General features: G+C 32.3%; 1 protein-coding gene across 12 annotated transcripts in view; it reads left to right on the top strand.

Annotated features, from left to right (window-relative positions):
* Positions 1–236: 236 nt before the first annotated feature.
* The window catches only part of Sys1 (Sys1 golgi trafficking protein), a 44,695-nt gene continuing 22,758 nt past the window's right edge, over positions 237–22,173 (top strand). Inside the window, exons 1-4 of one of the 12 annotated variants that reach the window (XM_076494435.1) lie at positions 2,907–3,134; positions 12,719–12,853; positions 14,280–14,417; positions 17,133–17,296. In XM_076494435.1, the coding sequence (XP_076350550.1) occupies positions 17,135–17,296 (162 nt within the window). In that variant the 5' untranslated portion in view covers positions 2,907–3,134; positions 12,719–12,853; positions 14,280–14,417; positions 17,133–17,134. The other 11 variants (XM_076494434.1, XM_076494437.1, XM_076494439.1 and 8 more) reach the window with 11 other exon arrangements.

Here is a 22,173-nt window from a genome sequence, read left to right on the forward strand (position 1 = left end):
CAAAAATAAGAACTTTAAACTTAAATAATATTAAAAGTTGATATATGAATTAAGTTTTAGTGTCAAATTTATTTGGATATAGATATATTAAAATAGCTTAATTTAGTTTTAAATGTAAATCATATGTACTTTGACCTACTCAATACAAAAGGGTTAAGATATTTGCCACCAGCATCTCCAGCACCATCAGTGAAACGAATATGGAAGAAATTCTTTAAATCTGAGCAATAAACCCTTGATATGTTACCTAAGGCGATTAAAGCATATTTTATTGCTGAAGAAAATTATCAGGAGATGGCATCCAGATGAATAAAAGCCTGGGACTTCTATAAACAAGGAAATTGAGTCAAGTCAAATGCCACTCTTCCATGGAAAGCAGGCTAGCTGAAGTCAAGCAGAATCTTGTGAAGGCCCAAGTATATCTCAAGATATCCAATCTGCCAATTAAAAGCGACACTGGAAACTCTACTGGTAGGTTAATATGAGTGAAGTGAAGCTTTAATTACTTTCTATGGTAAGTTAAAGTTTGTGTAGATGTTAAAATTGTTGAAATTTATTTTGTACTCGTGGATGTAAGTTGAAAACAATGGCCTTATAGGTATTTTGATGAGTGTATGTGAAAAAGTAGGAATTTAAACTTTTTTTACGTAATTATACTTTTTTCAAAGTACCTGTATTATATACCGTTTATCGTGCCTTCATCAGCTTATTTAAAATAAACCATGCTGGCAAGAAACAGTTAGCTTTCATTTAATTAATTCTGGTGTTTTTGTGCTTTCATGGTACAGGATGCACTGAAGTTTGATTTTGATATATGGTTTTACAATATTTCAGTAATAACTCCAGACTAAATCTTAAATGTTATATTTTATTACAAAATTAAGATCTATATTTAATTTAAACATCTTAAAACCATATTATTCAAGAAATGACAGCATGACATTGTTAATTCGTTAGTGGATTCTGTTAATTTATTTCGTGGAAATAATTCAACATTGAGCTGACGTAATATGAATAAGCTACTTTCTTCTTTAGTACTTTCAGACCTATGTTACAAATGACTTCAAACCTCTCTAACAATTGAGAACGAAACCAGAAATAAATTCAACTTAATTATACAAAGTAACCATGATAACATGCACATTGACTAACTGTGCTATATTTTTGAAAAACTCACCGCAATCTTCCCAGCTATCTCATATTCATAATCTAGCTTCGAATGTATGAGTATAAGTGATGCCAAACAGAATTTTCTAGGTTTATTTTAACGTCATAATTAAAATCTGCAACTCTTTCTAGCTAAAAAAAATATTACATCATTGAAAGTATAGTTTCAAACACTATCTCTCAAACATTACAAAATAAAACACCGCTCAAAACTGCCCAGTTGTTAAGATTTCTTTTCCAAGACCCGTGATATACAGATGGATACTATTTTGTCTTTTGTTGTCACTACTGTCATGTTACTGGGGAAATTTTTGTGGGTAGCTGGTATTAGGAATACACTGACTGCTCCAACTGGATGATTCTCTGGAAGTAGACTCGACAAAAGCTCTGGGTTTCTCAAAAAGTTGAATTCCCACGAAAATAAATTTTCGTTTTGTTTACTCTCTGCTAAAAGTTGGATTTCTTAGGTAATCTTCAGGTTAATCTGAAGATGGCCTGAAAATGTAAAAAAGTTGTTCTGTACATTATTTTAATTAAAGATTTAATATGCATACCAGCCGTATTTACAATGCATTTTTATTTAAAGTGGGTTTCTCATTATCATGAAAAATTGGGTTTATTTTGTCAAACTTTTTCTGTCTTATTATTTCACACACATGCTGTAGAAAATTAGTCAAGTTATCAGATTTAGATTAACCCTCATATTTCTCGAGCACATATATTGTTATCAAGTTGTCTAACTACTTAATAATACCTCTCAGAAAATCATTTTCTATCTTAAAATACCACAATATGCAAGTCCATACATAATATCGTCGTATATCTTACAATGTGATTTCATCTGCACATAACATATCTTCATTTTTATTCATGTGGAGTACAACTTCAAAGTGCTGTAAAGTAATATCATATCCAGGTGTCATTTTTTTTGCCTCATGTCATATCAGGGCAAACTACAAATAGTATGAGTAATGTGTTTGCATAGGGCAACAACTCAAAAGGAAAATGTAAATTGTCCATTTAATTAACAAACAAACTAATGGTTGGGATGGAGGTGTTGAATTTATATGTCACATAGGGCATTTTCAAATAGTGGATATGGCACTGGGTCATACATTCCTATTAGTATATTTTCTAACAGCTTAAGTTTCGTATAATCTGTAGAACTGGTGCATATTTATGATTTTCCTACTACTAGTAGCATGCTATGATATTACTAACTATTTGCAGAACAGCTACATAAAAATTTAGAAAACAACATTTGAAAATACTTGGATAAAGATATTTTTAGTTATGGAAGATTGAAATTAGCAGCTGTTACAATTGCAGTATAAAATTGATCTAAAATATTTTTCAATGATATTTTATGATAATAACATTTATAAGTGTTTGAATATTTTCCTTATATACCAAATAAAATATAAATTCCAAAAGATATTTTAGAAACGAAAATCACAGCAACAGAATAAGAGTCTTAAATACACAAAACCGTTTAGTTTAAAAGTAATTATTTAGTTGATTTAGTTATTTAATGTTTAATGATCACTTAGTTTACATTACAAGTGTTAAACATTAGTTGTTTTTTTTTTAAATAATTCAGGCAAGTTTCGTTACATAGCTCTCTAAGAATTGTAAGTTATGTATGTAGTTCTGGTGACAACAATATTACACATAAAACTTATTATCGATATTTTGTGTCGCATGCATGTTATAAATATTTACAGATACCGAAAGTAAGTTAGCGAAAGTGAAAAAAGTGAAGTTAGACCGCACGATTGTCAGTTTAACTGTAATGGGTAATTTCTAAAGTAAGGGTTTCACAGTTTGTATTGTAGGAAGAGAGATACAGGGAAAATAATTCATCTTGCCATTTGTGTTTCAGAGTAATTTAACGGGCTGGTGCAGACTTTTGTTATAACACTGAATTATTTAATACTGGATAAAATTGTGGTAACCTGCAGCGTAAGGTGAGTGAGCTTATCACTGATTGTCTTGTGTGCTGTATTTTTACCGTTGAAATTTATCGCTAACAAGTTAAAGGCAGTAAAGAATGCGACCCACGTATACTTAGAAACCAGAGAAACTTTTTTTTATTCAAATATAATTCATCACCAGTGACTTTTTACATCTACGACGTAGAGCTCGTGACACCAATAGGTAATACAATATTTAAGTTGTACAAATGCGTTGTTAGTTACTTAGACGTTGAAAATTGTAGGAGAAAATGGCAAGGTGTAATCACTGATGTTTTGAAGAGTGATAAACGAGTTTCATATTAGATGTTGAGTGAGAGAATTTTATTTAATTTATTTCATTAAATAAACAAAATTATTTCGTTCATTCTTGAAAGAGTTGGTGATATAGACTTTACATCTGAACAGGATTTGACAAGATTTATTCTAACGGACTTTACAGTAAAAAGTTCTACTGCTACTAATGGTATTGTTAATAGTTGTAGTAACTATTAAAAGTTTGCGTGAACGTGAAGAAATATAAAAACGTAACATCTAAATTACTGTAACTAATGTAACTGAATTAATAGTTTCAGTGTTTCAGCTGTTTATGTAACTTTTTTTTTCCGAAGTACTCGAACTTTTAGTACTGTTAGTATTTTGATAAAAGTTAGGAAAAAAGTGCCCTTTACACCACAGATCAATATTTAGGAATACATTTTTTATTTAAAAAACGTTTCGCTTTTACGGCGTCTTCAAGATTAATATGCGTAACAATTACGTATTACTGTTGGACTGTCACGTTTCAATCAGACTCGTATATATATATATATATATATATATATATATATAAGTGATAGCCTCAGATTTTACATAATACAGTATTATTACTAATAATAGTTGATTGAGAGTAAGACGTACATAATGAGTTATGGTCAGATTATGCAGTAATTAATATTAAACCTAATTTTACTTCTTAAATATTCACCACTACCATTGGTCATACTAACACTAGGCCTATTCGCTAATGCTAAGTTGTCACTGGAGTATATGAGTTGAAATGTAAAATATAGCAGTTCATTTTGTCCTTCTAGTTCAAGACTGTCTTTTATTAAACATCTCTCTCTCTCTCATCTCAAAAGAAAAGGGAAAAAAAGAAGGTAGATTCCCATTACTTTAATTAAAGAAAATTAATTCTTTCTCTTAAACTTCTGTAAGTGCTGGTTTCCACTGCAGTCTACAGTGACAAGAACTTATTCCATTAGCTAATTGCTATGTCAGGAAAGTAAAACTGTCTTAATTGGTATCCATTTTGTCTTTCTAAATCTTTTCTTATTAGTTAAATCTGAGGCTTATCCTAATTATTTTATGATTTTTAACCCTTAAATAGATCACGTAAATATATTAAATAGTATTTTTGCAATTGTTAAGTCAAATTTTTGGTTAGGTAAGGAAACCACAAATTTACACAGTATTCAAAGTGAAGCCTAACTACTAGCTTGTATTGAGAGAATTCATATTTTGATCTTCTAATCAAGGTGTCTTGAAATATACAATAAAATTGTATTGCCTGTTTTACTGCTGCTATAGGTATAGCTTTAGTAGCTTATCTACAACTCATATCAAGGAACATCCTCTTTTTTTTTGTAATGCACATGGAAATACATGATATTAGAAATTGTAAATCAGGTGAGCTATTCAAAAAATATAAATAACCATTTCAAAGGTTTAGGAATAGAAATAGACATGTACTTTTCAAGTGTACTCATTTGGGCTAGATCCAAGAATTAACTATGTAGTAGGTTCTAGGGTTATCAGAAATATTCTTGGAGTAATAGATGAGCTATATAAAACAATAATTTTTTTTTGTAATAAAAAATGTTATGTATATGATACGGAGTCGTGTTCAATTTAAAAAGATGCAGTTGGATGTATGTGGAGGCTTTAAATGTATTTATTAAAGAAAGTTAAAACTGAATTATGACCATCCAGATTATGATAACTTGTGTTACTGTAATTAAATATTTACAAATATTTATGAATTGTACCTTTTGGCCAGTCTTTTTGTAGTACATCAGTGTTTTTAATACTCCTAGAAATAATGTATTTAATTTTACCAGCATATTTAACTAATTTATTTACTTTAGTGTGTCAATATAATTTATGTAAATATGAAAACCAAAGACCTTGGTACTGAATCTTGAGGCACTATGCCAGTAAAAAGTGGCATACCATGAACAGACAGATACAGGGCTAGATTATCCCCTGTGCACACTGGTCACTGTGCTTATGGCCTGCAAAATTTTTGAATTAGTTATATTCTGTAATACATTTATGAGCCCCACAAAACTTTACAAGTTTAGGAGGATATGCATCTATAGACAGCAGAATGTTTTTTTTTAGTATTGGATAGTTACCCTCATTTGTATGTTTGGTGCATATGTGAAGAATAATATGTGAGGCCCTAGGGCCTTCAAAATGATTAATCTGGTCCTGGTTGGCTAATGTTACTCTTTTGAAAGGAGGTGATGAAAATGTTTATACATGTAGAGTTTGTAGGTTGGAGGCTGTCCTAATCAAAGTAGAGGCAGTGGATTAAGAGAAGTGTAGACTGTGGGAGATTGGTGCAGGAAATTGGGAGCTCGAGCATTTGTGTGCAAGGGATATTTCAGCTCACAATGACATTCAGGACATTGGAGTACCAGTAGAGTAAAAAGTAGTGAATTTTGTTATAACAAAAGCAACAAATTTCAGCCTTTGACTTCTATACGTGAAAAACTATTTGAAGTAAGGAAAACAAAAGGGTTAGAGAAGGATGTAGTTGATAATGAGGTTCTAGATTTTTCCTTGACAGGGCATGTGGACAGATTAGTCTGTGAGGTAAATAGGGAGAAAAGAACCAGATTATGCTTGCCAGGGGCACAGGTGGAAGAGATATATTAACAAAGGGGTCTAGCAGAGGTGTAGCTTTTGTAGTACCCATAGGGGCTAATGATGTGGGGAAGGATAGGTTAGAGGAACTAGTTAATGAGTAAATGGGTTGATAAAGGCATTTAAAGTAAAATATCATAACATAATTTTGTCAGGGATACTGGCAAGAATTTACTGTGGTGATGAAATTATAAGTCACTAGAACTAAATACTAGGCTTAGGCTACTATGTAAAGATGGGGAGATTGGATTTATGAGATCAATGGAAGAAGGGAGTTTTTTTGTTTTTAAATTGATGTTTTGCATTTAAATAACATAGGGAGGACTAGCCTGTGTGATACGGCTATTGACTCAGTTGTAAAGACGTTTTTAAGTAGAACTATAAGTATAATAGCTGCCATAAGGATAGGGTTAACTGTTACTATTGTAATGCTAGAAGTACAAGAAATAAAACAGATTATGTTAAGAGTATTAGTGGGAATGGATGATTTTGATATAATGGGAATGACTGAAACACAGTCAAAAGTAGATGATTTGAAAACAGAAGTTTATTTTTAATTCAGGGTTACATGCTGTTTAGTGGGAATAGAGTATTAGATGGGGGAGAAGTGGCTTTATATGTAAAATGTCAGTTACATCCTGTTGAAATTGAGAATGTGAAAGATAATAACAAAGAGATTGAATCCATTTGAGTTTCTATTAGTAGATATAAAGGGAGAAGGCTGTTAGTGGGAATTTGTTACTTACCCAAATGATGCAGATTAAATTATTGGAAAACTTTACAATGACATTTAGATTTCAGTTGTTAATGAAGGCAAAATTATAGATTATTTTAATTTCAGACATATAGACTGGAAAATGCTAGACTCAAACCATGACAAAGAGATTTTTGGAAACTGTTCAGGATGCTTTTCTTCACCATTTATTTAAGGAACCTCTTAAAATTAATGCTATGTTAGATTTGTGAACTTCAAATGTAGAAATGATCTAGATAGTGAAAACAGGAGAACAAGTGATTACTGCTCTATTAAGTTCATTATTTTCCTGCATATGGAGATGAAGAATGATGATAGTTAGAGATTTTAAAAAAAGCAAATTTTGAAGGGATGTGACAAGAATTATCTTTTGTGAATTCGACAGCTGATTTATTTGGAGATACTGATCAGATGTGGAAAACTTTTAAAGATAGATTTTTAAATATTCAAGGTAAACATATTCCTTATTGAAAAAAAGGGTAGCTGAAAGTTAAAAAAAAAGTCAGGTTGAATCATAAGGCATTTAAGAAATAAAGAAAAGCATAATAAAGTTAATAAATGGCTGGTATGAGAGGAGATTTAAAAAATTATAGAAGATCAGAGAAGTTGGTGAAACATCTAATTAGAACATCAGAAAGGATGTATGAGAAGGTTGTCAGAAAATGTAAAAATTAACAGAAAGAATTTCTTTAAATATGTTAAGAGTGAGCAAAATGTCAAATTAAAAGGACCCTTGAATGATGATAAAGGAAGACTATCTGATGATTATGAGATGGTTGAGTTATGAATTTCTTTATTTTTTCTTTAGTTTTTACTGAAGAAGATATAAGCAGCGTTCCACATTTTGAACATTTTATAACTGGAAATGAGATCAAACAAATAAGGCTCCTGAGTCAGATAGTATTTCCTCAAGGGTTTTGAAGGAGGTTAAAGATTGAATATGTGAACCTCTTACTGCTCTGTCTTGTTAGTCATTGAACAGTGAGCAGTTACCAGAGGATTGGAAGTTATGTAAAGTAACTCCTCTTTTGAAGGAGGTGATAAAAATTGTCCCAGTAATTATAGATTCATTAATCTTGTATCAGTTTTGGGGAAAGTTTTGAAAGTCTGTTAAAATGTACTTTGCAAAGTCATTTAACAAAGTTTAGAATATTAAATATTCTGCATGGTTTTACATAGAAAAAAAGTCTTGCCTTACAAATCTTTAAACACTATGAAAAGATTACTGCTTATGTAGATGAGGGTAAGGTGCTGCAGAAATGGGTGGTAAAGACAATTGTCTCTATAGGTGTGGAAGACACGTTAGCAAATTAGATAGAAGGATTGCTGATTGGAAGAAAACAGAGGGTTGTAAGAAATGGAGTTCAAACTTATTGGATTAATGTCACAAGTGGGATACTTCATGACTCAGTTTTAGAACATTTGCTATTTTTGATTTACATCAGTGATATAGATGAAGGAATAGTCAATGCATTACTTAAATTTGCAGGTGATATTAAGGTCTTAGGTGTTGCTAGTTGTGAAAGGGATGCTGCTGATTTATGAAAGGATTTAGACCATTTAGTGAGTTAAGCAAATAAATGGCAGGTGGTTTTAATTATAATAAATACACGATAATGCATGTATGTTATCATAATTGAATCCCATTCAATTAATAATTAATAACTTTAGCAGTGTTATGAAGGAAATGGATCTTAGTGTAATGGTCAATCAGCTTTGTTGTTAGTGGTAGGGCAAATAAGATTTTTGGTGGTAGCTACAGAAATATTGAATAAAGCCTAAAAAGGTTATGATTTAATTGTACAGGTAATTGGTTAGACCATATTAAGAATACTTTGTTCAGTCTTGTGCTTCTTACCTTAAGAAAAACATTGAATTATCAGAAAGAGTATGCTAACACAGTCTCACTGGACAATGCCTCTCCAGGTTTTGAAAAAAAGGGCAATGTCTCACCCAAATAATTTTTATATAGTCTACATTTTTTAATTTTTTATTACTTTTTTAAAGACATGTTGAAAGTTTGTTTGCAATTTTAGGTTTGTTTCAAAGTGAGAATGCAATTAGGTAGGTAATTATAGCTTGTATTTTTCAGAATGAGAAGTTATGCATTGTTGCACAAAATTAGGCACTTAGTTACATAAAATTAGGATCTCATTAGAAATAAATGGTTCTACTTCAATAAAACAGTTGTAAAACACATTTTTCACTTGAATAGAAGAGACTAAAAATTTTCAAAAAATGATTGGGAGATATGAAACATGAAAAAGGCCCAGCATGGCCAGATGGTTAAGGCACTTGACTCATAATCCGACAAGCACAGGTTCGAATCCTTCTCTCAAAACATGCTCACCCTTTCAGCCGTGGGGACGTTATAATGTGATGGTTAATCCTGCTATTCATTGGTAAAAGAGTAGCCCAAGAGTTGGCAGTGGGTGGTGATGACTAGTTGCCTTCCATCTAGTCTTACACTGCAAAATTAGGGACAGCTAGCACAGATAGCCCTTATGTAGCTTTGCTCAAAATTCAAAACAAATCAAACCAAACATATGAAAAAAATAGTTTTGTCTGAGCACAAAACAAAAACTGATTCAATTCATGTAAAGAAAAACTTGGAGCAATTGCTCACAACTGAAATACTGTTCAGAAAACTTCTTGAATATTTATAAAAATTAGAGAAACTGTAGTGGTTGACTTCATTTAATTTCCACATTATAGTTTTATAGTTATAATTTTTCGCAAAGTATGCATCTTATGCTTTATCAAAGGAATGCCAAATATTTGCAGAACTCTGTATTTATGAATAGGGATGCAACATCAAAACTTAGTTTGTTTTAAAATGAGAATCAGTAGTTATGAAGGTGAAATATTGCCCTGGATCCATTGGAAAAGGCTCTGGGAAGGGTTACTAGCATGGTGCCTGGGATGGAGAGGTTTACATACAAGGAGAGACTGAAATTTGTCAAATTGTTTTCTCTTGAAAAGGGAAGAGTTGGGGGGGGGGAATTTGGTTGAGGTGTTTAAGATTGTAAATGGAACCAATAATATTTAGGCATCATCTGTTTTCCTTATTTAATATGAGAGTGGTAGAACTAGGGGGACACAAAAATAAATTTTGGCAGGGTAGGAGCCATCTTCAGTTAAGACAGTTTAATTTTTCTATCAGAGTGGATGTGGTAGAGGCAGTAAATTTAAGTGAGTTTGATACAAAAAAGCTTGATAGCATATGAATGATAAGAGCAGGCTTTATAATTTTTTATTTATGTATCTTTTAAATTAGTTTAAAGGATGTAACATCCAAGATGAAGCAGTAGGTCTCCTGTTGTTCCAAAAAGTTATGTTAGGGTTGATGTTTGAAATAGTTATGGTTCTAATAAGAGAAATCCAATTAAAAAAAGTGAAGTTTAAAACCATAGTTCTTAAGGTTTTGGAACAGCTTATTAAAATCTGTTATGAATCTCAATATCCTTGTTTGTAATAATTGGTGTTAATGATGAATAGTTAATTTAGGGAGATTACAAAGATTTAGGGGTAGTTTATATAAGTATTAACAAGTATTAGATAGGTTTAGTGAATGCAATGCAAATTTAGCTGCAATTCACCTTATTGTGAAGTTATAGAACTGAGTAAATACATTGTATTGTTATAGAATTATCATATAAATACTAATTATGCATTAATTTTTATTTTAAACAAGTATTTTTGTTTACTTGAATTTGAATGTGGACTTCATTTTTTAAACATCTGAGATTTAGATGCCTCTTTTAGTGTTTGTCTTTGAGACCTTTGGATGATGTATCTAGATCACTTCTTACTTTGACTGCCCACAAGGGCAGGTTTTTTCCTCTCTTTTATACTTTTTATGATTATGCTGATCCTGATAACCTTTTGTGTCCTGTGTTGGTTGTTTGTCTGTCTGTTTTATCTTTTATCTGACACTTTTTGTGGAAAATCCCATTGCTTATTTTATCATGACAAACCTCTTCCTCTTAGTATATGTGCCCCTACACTTGTTTTGTTTGCCAGCTCATCCATCTAGCCTGTTATGCTCTAGGAGAGTCTGACTGTATGTTCTTTTGTGTCTTCTCCCACCACATTTGACTTGTCACAGTCTTTCTTGTTGATCATTGGAGGAGATCTTAAGGCTGCCATTAAGACTACATCTAACACATCTCCTGTTATTTATATTGCCTCTTTCTTGTTTACTCGGAGGCTGTAGTGTGTTTTATCTGTTTATTTTTTAGTCATCTCCATGTTATTCTTACATGAGTTACTATGCGATGTATGAATGACAGGGTATCTCGTGTGAATACCATTACTTTTGTACTTACTCTAACACATTGCAGAATTATCACAAAAAAAAACAAAGGAGGCAGTATACCCCAGCTGAACATAATGTGAGTTACCACTGTATTTCCTGTGTTTTTTGCCAGGCTGTTGGTACTTTTAGTACATGTTGATTTCTTCTTTTCTGTATATGTTCTCTGCTATCTGCCTTTCCCCACATCTTGGCAACATTCCCTGAAACTTATTGTAACTATTGGTAATTTCTTATTTTTTAGCTTTGTTTTTTGCTTACTCTGTTCCACTGACAGACATTTTTTTTTCATCAAGATTACTGTTGTTCCAAGCTTGTACATTATTCTTTCATCTGGAATATTGTCCTTTCGTTTTTACATGTGGGATTATCCATTCCTTCCTTGACTAACAGTTTTCATATTATTCTGACTTTCTTTTGTACCAGTCAATTCATTCTTTAACTTCGTACTCTCTATGACAAGTAATTTTTTTCTATCAAAACTGGTTCATCAGGCTCTTTTTGCCTCCAGGTTGTCCTTCTGTTGCCCATTATTTAAATTTCTTTACCAGGCTCTTTGATCAGATCATAATTCAACATCATGAAGGGATATCATGCAGTTTTATGTCACCAGTTGCATTTTTCACTGTGATTAGATTTTGTCTTTCTCTGCTTCCTACTTTGTTCTGTATCTTTCTCTTCCAGTTTCTTCTTCCAGTTCATTTGCCTGATTGGAATCTTCTTGTGGTTCTTTACATTCTTACCAAGATTCAGAATGATCATTATGGGTAGAAAAGGACAAGAGACAAATAAAAGGAAAGAAACTGTCTCCCTATGAAAGCATCCATGTGTACGTAAAGAAAGAATGGTCATGTAAAGAAAAAGGATGAAACATTGTGGGACAGAATGTGGAAGGAATATAAGGCAAATAATGGAATGAAAATTATCTCAAGCCTGAAGGAGAAGGAACAACCAGATAAGGGTTCAAATAATCTGGTGTTGCTTAACATCCATGGCTTTCTTTTAGGATGTCTGCAATGTGTGTTTATTCTATTTGCACCAGCACTTCTACCAAATAAACATGGGATTCTAGCTACTTTGTGAGAGAGGTAAATGTATTGTTCTGGAGGTTAGTATTTTCCTTACCTAAAAGTGGATTTTCGATACAGTACTGACGTTATGTCTCGTTACATAAATCGCTATTCTCATTCAGTGCTGCATTGTACTCGCAAAACATTTTTTGGAGTTAACTGATTCCAATGCATGTCTGATGTAAATTATAGTTCAGAGTGATGCATCCTTTTATTTAATTCTATCAAACGTTCACTTGCTGTTGAATGGTACTCATGTTCTAACATTTAGTTTGTGTTCTCAAATGTTTGAATTTGATATTTTTACTATCTCTGTATTAATTTCTCACACCAGGTTTAATATTTATTGTACAAAAGTGATATTTGTAATTTGTTGACTGGAATGATTATGTTTCTCTACCCAGTTATGGAATTCATTACTTCATTACCAATCTTTTTATTATTTCTGCTAACACAGTTGTATTTGATCATTCATTTTGCATTATGGTTTCTATGTTACCACTTCAGAGGTTATATATTCTGTTAGCAGGTTTATGCAAGCTTCAGGTCACAGTACCCTAAAGGAAGAGTTTTCAGCTTTACTTCATTGGGAGCTTGGTTGTCCACTGAATTGACTTTTATTGGGCCTCACCTCCAGTTTGAGAATTCACACATTTGAAATGCGGTATGCTAACTTTGGAACAATAAAATGTCATACTGTTATGGTTTTTTATATCTTTATTGTTAATGTCATTATCTGTCATTATTTGGGTTCCATTATATAGGCTTCATTAGATTTATTAATATTTATAGTCAGGTTTAGGTTAGTCCTTAGTGTTAGTTGTATTTCTTCTACCATACCATTCACATGGGCTTATCATAGTCTTTGCTACTTTGTAATTATTTTACTGGCATATCTATTATTAATTATATTGTGTTTTCTTTAAATTGTGTCTCGTACATAGGCTATTGGTACGACACACTTGATTCTATATCCCTTTCATACTTGTTATTATTTATCTTTTATCCTCTTCCTATTCATTTTGTGTTCAACCCTGAGCTGGAATTTTTAAGTTTTTACACTTCTTACAATTAATTATGTTGAATTTATACTTGCCCTTAATTTCATTTAATTTATAGTTTATATAATTAATTTCCTATGTGAGGACACATAGGAGCCAGGTCTTGCCCTACCTGCTCCGAATATTACTTGCTTTTCTTCTATACTGGCTGAATGCAATTTTAGGCGACCAAGATTCTATCACTCTTCCTTTGTCTTCTCATGGAGTTTCTCCAGGTTTCTGTTGCAGAATGTGTTAGACTTATCTGTTTTTTGTTTTTTTTTCCTGGCATGTTTCTTTGTCTATTCTTTTCTAATAATATTGTTTTGTGATGAACTTTTTTTTCCCAGTTTATGTGAATTGCATCTCTATTAATCCCATTCATTTTACTGTTTACCTTGTTTATTCTTAGCTTTATTTTACCCTTTTGGCTTTCCTACAGATAATGCTTATCTTCCATCTTCTTTCTTTAGTGTTCCACTCATATTTAGAAATTTTTGTGGGATACCTCCTACTCCTTATGTTTTGGTGTTTTGTCATCTTCAGATTGTTCCTTCCATACACATGCCTCATTTTCAATTTTTTTTCACCATGTGATTAGTTACCAGTTTTATGCCTTCACCTTTGGACTTGTATTGTATGACAGTCTGCTTTTTCTCGACTTCTACACTTAAGAATGTTACCAACAACATTTATTGGATATCAGGCTCAATCAGCTCATTTCAAATGGGGTTAATCTTATTATATTCTTCTACTCCTTCTATAGTCAACGTAGGTAGTTGGATAAGTTTTTTTTTCTTTAAATTACTTGCATTCTGGTCTCTTTGAGATGTGTAATTTTAAACCCTCTCTCATGAGGAATATCCATTCTTCTTCTTGAACGTATTCAAAGGTGTTTTTTTTTTGGTTATCCAAGCTTTTACTTCAGGTTTTTATTTTCATTTTCATCATTCATTTTTTGTCAGCATGTGTTGAACTATCAACATGATATCTGGTTTTTCTTCATTCCCCTCTTTTTGATTGTTTATTTGCTCTGATTCCCATTTCTAGGGTGTGTTGCTGTTAGTAGGAAGCTTAAGGAAATTGGTCTCCAGTTGAAAGGTCTTATCCTCTTCACACTTGGATACTCCTGCTAGTTGGTGACTTCTATCACTTGTCAAATGGACATTCATTCTTGATTCCTTTGAGGTAAACAGGATTTTGTTTTTGAAGCCACACACTTGACGTGTCTCCTATAGGCTACAAGTGCTTTGTTCTCATTGCTATTTGAATTTCCAATCCTGATGTATTTTTCCATAGAGAGATTTCTTGATCATCCTAAAGTTTGATGTCTCTACTAGAAAAATGTGAAACAAGAATTTAATGAAAGTTGGGAGTTGAAATTTGCAGTGTTTGAAGTAAATAATGAGCCAGTGTGTCTTTTTGCAATAAAATTGTTAGGAATAATAAAGTATACAACCTTAAGCAACACTTTAACTGTTTTCACAACAAATTTGATGTAAAATTTCCAGTTGATAGCAAAAATTGTATGAATGAAATTAGCTGTCTGAAAGCACCACTTCATGAATAAAATGGAGGCTTAAAAAGATTATCATCATTGATAGAACTAGTTACATTAGCTAGCTATAAAGTAGCTTGAATTCTAGGTAAAAAAATAAAATAATTTTCTGATGCTGAACTAGTAAAATAAATATTGATTGTGGTCATTGAAACTCTGTTGGAGAATTATGATTCAAAAAATAAATAATTTGCAATTAAGTTGAAGAACAATTGTCTACAGAATGTTAGAGTCAGTGAAAGATGTAGAAAATCAGTTGCTTGAACAACTAAGACTGTTTGTATTTTTCTTTAGCACTAGATGAGTGAACAGATGTTAGTGACACTGCAGTGTTGATATTTTGGTTTCAATATGTAACTTCTGATCTTCAAATGAGGGAAGAAATGCTTGGCCTTTGTGGATTGTGAGTTCTAACATGGAAAAAACATCTTTGAAAAATTTCTTGAAATAGCGAAAAAATTCAGTCTGAATTTTAAAAAAACTGGTTTCTGTCACAACAGACAGTACTACTCCTACCACAACTGGAGTGAACTTGGATTTGATTCACTTTTGAAGCAGCATTTGATTGAAAATAACATGAAGTCTCCACTGCCATCTTTCCATTGCATTTTGCATCATTGTAAAAATTGTGAATTATATTAGAAGTTGAAGCTTTCTCATCCAACTACAGTTTAAGTCTTTGAAGAAAAGCAGTGATTGTACTTTTGATTATCTTACTGATTTTGCAAATGTAAGCTGGTTAAGTAGAGGAAAAGTCTTGGAATGATTTACTTCCTTATTTTCTCAAATAAAAGTGCCTTGTTGGAAAAGGTAAGTTGAAAATTTCCCTGAAATTGAAACTTTGTCATGGCAGTGTGATTTACACTTTCTGTCCGACATGGTGACTTGCTTGAATAATTTAAATATGAAGCTTCAGGGAAGGGAAGAGCAATAATAAGAGCAATCACAGTCTATTTATGAATTTCAATTGAAGCTAAACATCTTTGCAAAACAATTACAAAAGAATGATTTGACAGATTTTGCAAAGTTATAGTTTTCTAGAAAACAATAAGAAGAATGATTTTCTGATGCTAAGGATGATCTCTATATAATATGGATCAAAAACCCATCTCAAAAATTTGAAACATGTTTCTCCAAATTTAAAAATTTGAAATTGATATTTGAATTTTTGCATGATCTAGTACAATTTAACTTGGGAAATTTCTATAAGGAAATTACATCTTTTTTGTCCATGGATAAGTGTGGATTTGATGGCAAGATGCTAACTCTGCAAAGTGTAGAACACATAAAAGGTAAACAAAAATGTTCTATCAGAGAGATGTGGTTCACTATTCTGATAAATGAGCATCTTCCAAATTTAAAGATAGCAATTTCAAAATTAGTTTCCATGTTTGGATCCACATGGGTGTGTAAGTCAACATTTTCTATGCTAAATTTTCTCAAGTCTACATACAGATCACGGCTTATTGACATAACTTTAGAGGCAGAGCTAAGATGCTCATTGAGCATAGATATTAAGCCAAATCTCACGAGACTTGTTGATGAAAACCCCATCAATTTTCACTTTGAAGATTAGTTGAAATACAATTATTTTGATTAAACTACCATCTTTTAGTTTGTTTGTTTTTTTAAATAGTGTGACCACCATTGATTTCATTAGCCATAGTTGTGCCCACTATGAAAAATAACTTGCCCACCCCTGTTCTAGAAAAACCTTAAATGATGCATATATTAGGCTGCGACAAATATTTTCATATCTAGGAGCTAGGTGTGCCTAACCTGATCTCATTACTGTTTGTACTGGAAAATATATATTTATTTACTTTTCCAGCAAGGAGTGTATGCTAATAATCATATATCAACAACTGCTTGATAGTGTTGCTTAGACAAACTGCTTTTGGCCCTGTCCAAGTCTAAACACATGCATTGATTGGTTAATAGAAAGAAAAAAACACAAAATGGCACAAAATTAGTAATGTGTTGTGCAACTACAGTACTTTATTCGTGGAAAAGTAGGAGGAAGTGTTGTTAAGATTCTAGAAAAAAAATTGAATTTAGGGATCAAAGAATGTGAAAATAGTTCTGGATTTCCAGATATGGAAGAAATTAGTAGGTGCCAGGGCCACTTGGACTTGAAAATTGTTAATGCCTAATATATGCAAATAAACTGGTCAGTATACAAATGTTACAATATTTTCTGTTTATACACCAGTACTGAATAGTGATTTTTAACAAAAATCTCTATGTTGGAATTTTGAACATTGGAATAAATTTTACCTTTTTTTTACTGTTGTCTTTAGTATAAGAAATAATTTCATTGTAGTTTTTCATATGTATATTCACAGGAATGGCAGGCCATTTTCGCTATTCAGTATGGGATCCACTTCTGATTATTACTCAGATGATAACAATGCAGTGTATATTCTACTCTTGTCTTGGATTCTGTATCTTTCTGGTTAATGTCATCTCTGGTGATAATCACTCCTTGGACCAGATTTATTTATATCAGGTATGATTTCAAAGCTTATAAATGTAGTTATTCTGATTTGTCAACTTAGTTTTTCAGTACAAATTCATTACACTTACTAGATCGTATCTCACATATACAAGGTAGTAGCCAAATTAGCTACTGACTCTGAAATTTGAGTAGCCAAAAAATAAAAGTAAAAGCTAGTGCTAAGTGAACTTCTTTTATTGTAGTAAAATTAATTTAGTTCCTAGCTTTCATGTAGGCTGTGCATAAAAATATATTCTTTACTTTCCTCATATTCTGAGCTTGAACACATTTTGAACCTTCCAGCTTGAATATGATTGTTGTCAAAAAGTACATTAAGTACTCACATTCCAAAACACACCTGCTTATACGCTTCAGCTTTATTCCAACAAAAGGTTTCTTTTCTTTGCCCATTTAAGCATTTCTAGAATTATACCTTGCTCCAGTCTTTATAACCCACTACACTGCTCCTGGTGATTTTAATTTTGTGGCTCTTCCAGTGTACCATCCTCTTTAACAGATCTTGATTTCAGCTCCCTGTTATTACTTCTTATTCACATTTTTTCAATGGTAGAAAGTATGATGGTCTTGCATGATTACTGCATGTCCCTCTCAGGTGTTATTACTATGTTTTCTATATATTTTCTGAGATGTTTTTAAAATATGAAAACTTGTTCATATTTGAAACATAGAGTTGCCTAATTCTCCTCTACCATCATGCTAGTCTGTGGAAGACATTTTTCAAATGTTAAAAAGGGTATAGCCCTACTCATTCAGTCTGATGTTTTTCCCCTGTTGGTTCTAAGTTCAAGTTTGGGGGGGATCAAGGGTGAACTGGTGAGAATCCAAACTCTTATATTTCCAGTACCTTCTTTTGCTCAGACAGTTAATCATGAGCCTTGGATAGACATTCTACCTCCAGCTTTTATTTTGCAAATTGTAAGCCAAATTTGTAGTGTTTTGAGTATTTCTCTTATTTTAAGAATTGCCTTCTCTTACACTGGGAGAAAATTATTTGTCTGATTACCTGGTCCTTCCTCATTTGTGAGGCATTGCTGTGCATGGGAGAAGATTTGGTGATCATTTGAAAAGTGTGCTACTGTGGATTGACCTCCTCATTTATTGGATCTGTATACCTCGGCTTTCCATTGCATAATAGAACCCTTATTTAAACTCTCAGTGGTCAGATTCTCTTCTTCCAATTCAGTGATCTAGACAAGATGCCACAGTTCACCTTAATCGGTCTCAGTTTTTCATAATTCACCTGTCATTTACAATATGTTTGCATTTTTTATTATCTTTACAACTGTTGTTTGAGACTTATCACACATCTCCTGCACAATTTTCAAAGGATCTCAGCCAGTTTTTTTTTTTTTTAAATAGTCTATTTGCTGGTATTCCCATTTTTATGGAACTTCAAGTGGAGATGGCCCATTTCCATTCTTACCCTTTTATCCTGGCTTCTCACAATGTACTAAAGGTCTGCTACAGAATAGTTTTCTGCATCTTTCATTCAAATTTCCAGATCTTTGGCTTCAGTATCATGACCCATTGGAACACAAGGGAAATTCTGACCTTACCAGTGAGTATTCTCGTCTAGGGTGGAGTGCAGACTATGTTATTGGTGATTGTATTTTAAGGTCAGGTCCTGTTGGGTCGTCTTAACTTGGATAGTTCATGGCAATGTGCGAGATCTTCAACATTGATCACTGGGCCGTTCAAGTTCTCAGGAGAGAATTAGTCATTTAGTTCATATCTCCATTGTGTCTCATACTGATTGGTTTTCTACCATTCAAGGACTTTCTCACATCTAGTCATTGAGCTCAAGACATCTGGGATCTTCAGTATAAAGATGACATAGAGCATATTGATACCTCTCCAGATGGTTTTACTCCTGGCATTTTGTAGCATTGAAAATGATACAGCTGAGGATCTGTCATGTTCCTTTTTTTTTGTCTCAGTTACTTTCTCCAGCCTCCTTCATTATGATATAGTTACTTATCTTCAGTTTTTTTTCCCCTTGTTTAAGGATAACAAACTTTAATGCCATCTATGCCTACCTTTAAATTCTGATTGCAGAATGAGTCTTGAAGGTGTATTTATATTTAATGCATAAAACAATCACATTTTTTTCAGTTTTTAATTCCATACTTGATAAAATAATTAAATATGTTACAATGGAAAAGACACACAGGTAAGAATCAAGTTTAAAACTGGCATATGAAGAACAGGCTCTCATAAAAAAAACTTTTTCTTCTTCTTCCTTATCAGATTTAAAACAGACTAGTAAATCCTGGGTTTATTATGTTTTGTAAAGGTTAACAAAGCATTGGACAAGTAGGAAAATCTGAAGGTGATGAAATAAAGAAATTATATTTTTAGAGAAATATCAACTGTGATAGGAGTTTATTTACTTGGCAACATTTCGAGCAAACACTTTCTCAAGCCAGAACCAAGCCTGTCTGGAAAATAACATTGTAAATCACTTGGAAAAAGAATACTATGTTATCTCTGGAATAATGTAACGGTGTAAGTTGTAATAACTAATCTCATCCATGAAAACTTTGAGCAGCATTAACTTGTCAGTATTATAAAAAAACCTGTTGTTGTAAATTAAATTTTGAAATGTCAACAGTTAATCTACTTGTTGTGACACACTTATGCAACTTAGTAATGTTTTTCAGATGGGGATGATACAGTCTTTGAAATTACAGTTAAAAGTGGGCCTGGCATGGCTAGGTGGTTAGGGTGCTCGACTTGTAATCTGAGAGTTGTAAGTCTGAAATTTTGTCACACCAAACATTCTTATTATTTTAGCCATGGGAGTGTTATAATGTGATGGTCATTACAACTATTTGTTGGTAAAAGAGTAACCTAAAAGTTGACAGTAGGTGGTGATGACTAACTGTATTCCCTCTAGTCTTACACTGCTAAATTAGGGATGGCTAGCAGAGATAATCCTTATGTAGCTTTGTGTGAAATTTAAAACAAACAAACAAACTAAAGACTGGATAAAGCAATACCCATGGCTAAATATTGTAAAAGAAAAAAAAAGATTTATTCAAATTTATTTGTTCTCACCAGTGCAAAGAAGAATATGATGGGTACTGTGTGCTCTTTTAATATTCAGATTTTTACAATCAGAAGTCACAATGACATTAGTAGCCACTTACATGCACTAAAAATGAATGTAAAAACAAGAACTAAATGAATGGAGTGTAGCAGGTGTGATGATGATGAGGGTTGTATATTTCACTATAGTGTGAATAAGTTGGATATATAATTTGTGAATAAGTTGGATATATAATTTTTAAGTGTATTTTTGTACAAAGCCAGAGTTTTGAGTGAAACCACAAATAAAGTCCTTGACTTTCACTCTAAACAGTTTGAAAAATTGAAATGAAAAATGTAAGTTTGACCTTGGTTAATGAAGTGAAGACCATGTCAAACTGATTACATAATGGTGTTCTGAAACATCCTTGAAGATACATCTGTTATGGTGTCATGGTAGAAAAGCCGCATGGTCTAAGACTTGAAGAAAAGCTACTCATTTGTGTAAAATAAGTGCATGAAGGAAAGTCAAGACATTCTACTTTGTGGATGTAAACTTTGATTATGACAAACCCCCTGCAGTTATTCCATATTTAAAGGATACTTATGATATATTAGGGACAGACATAAAAAAGAAAAAGGTTATCTCATGTACAAGTGGAGATACTACTGTGGGGTATGTTAATGCCATATATCAAAAACATCAAACCACTTGAAACTTTCAAATCAAGATTCAGTAGTTTGTATTTTTCTTCAGCAGATTTGTAGTACAAAGAATTGCAAATCAAAGAACTATACACTGTGAGATGATTGAGCATAAGAAGTGCAGAACTTCTTTTGTTAAACTGTAATTAGTACCTGTAATCATGCTTAAGTTAAAATCTCTCGTGACAACTATTACTTTTTGTAAAACAATTTTCACCTTGTACAAACGTTATTGAATATTGCCATCTATATAGAGTGTATTTTTTATACTTTCCTGCATGATCTCCTTTGCTTCAATAAGATACAACTCACATCAGCTTCAACACCCTCACCTCTTCCAAGTAATTTATTGAATAACCTGTACTCTGGCAGTTGTTTTCTAAATTTGTCACATATTAGTTATTTTCTTAATATTGAAATACTCCATTCCAATTGGTGCTACAAATTCATTATCTTATTTCCAAATACTGGTTAGAATTATTTGTCTTCCTTAATACAACGTTATGTTTTAAATTAGGAATATCTACGAAATTCCGATCTACGCAGCTCTCAACAGCATTCGCTATTCCCTTATTTTCACTGAACAGCTTGTCCAATAATCTGTATGCTGTGGGCGCTTTTCTTTTTGTAACATATCATAATGTTATGGAACAATGTGAGATTAGTGGTACATCTTGGCTGTCCCATCCTCTAAATTAAGGATTTTTAAAATAATTAAAAAAAAACAACTTAAAGCAAGCTCATCTCATTCATATACTTATGAAACTTTCTTAAACTTGCCTGAATTTATTGCCTCTCAATGCCTTTCCTGAGGTAAGGAGCCCAAGATTGAACACAATATTCCAAGTGGTCTAATCAGTGACCTGTACAATGAAATTTTAACATCTTTTAGACTTGTATACAGTATTTCTATAGATACAACCTAAAATTTTATTTGCCCTACAACTAGAAACATGTTATTTGAATAGTTTAGAGACTTGATTGACCATTACACTAAGATTCCTGTCCTTCATGAAGTTATTGAGGTTTTTCCCATCCAAATTATATTTGTAATTCAAATTATGAAAACCCACATTCATTATCTTGCATTTATTATAATTGAAACTCATCTGCCATTTACTTACCCAACTCAGAAA

The sequence above is a fragment of the Tachypleus tridentatus genome, chromosome 3, assembly GCF_004210375.1.
Source record: "Tachypleus tridentatus isolate NWPU-2018 chromosome 3, ASM421037v1, whole genome shotgun sequence".
In the NCBI taxonomy this organism is placed as follows: Eukaryota; Metazoa; Arthropoda; class Merostomata; order Xiphosura; family Limulidae; genus Tachypleus; species Tachypleus tridentatus.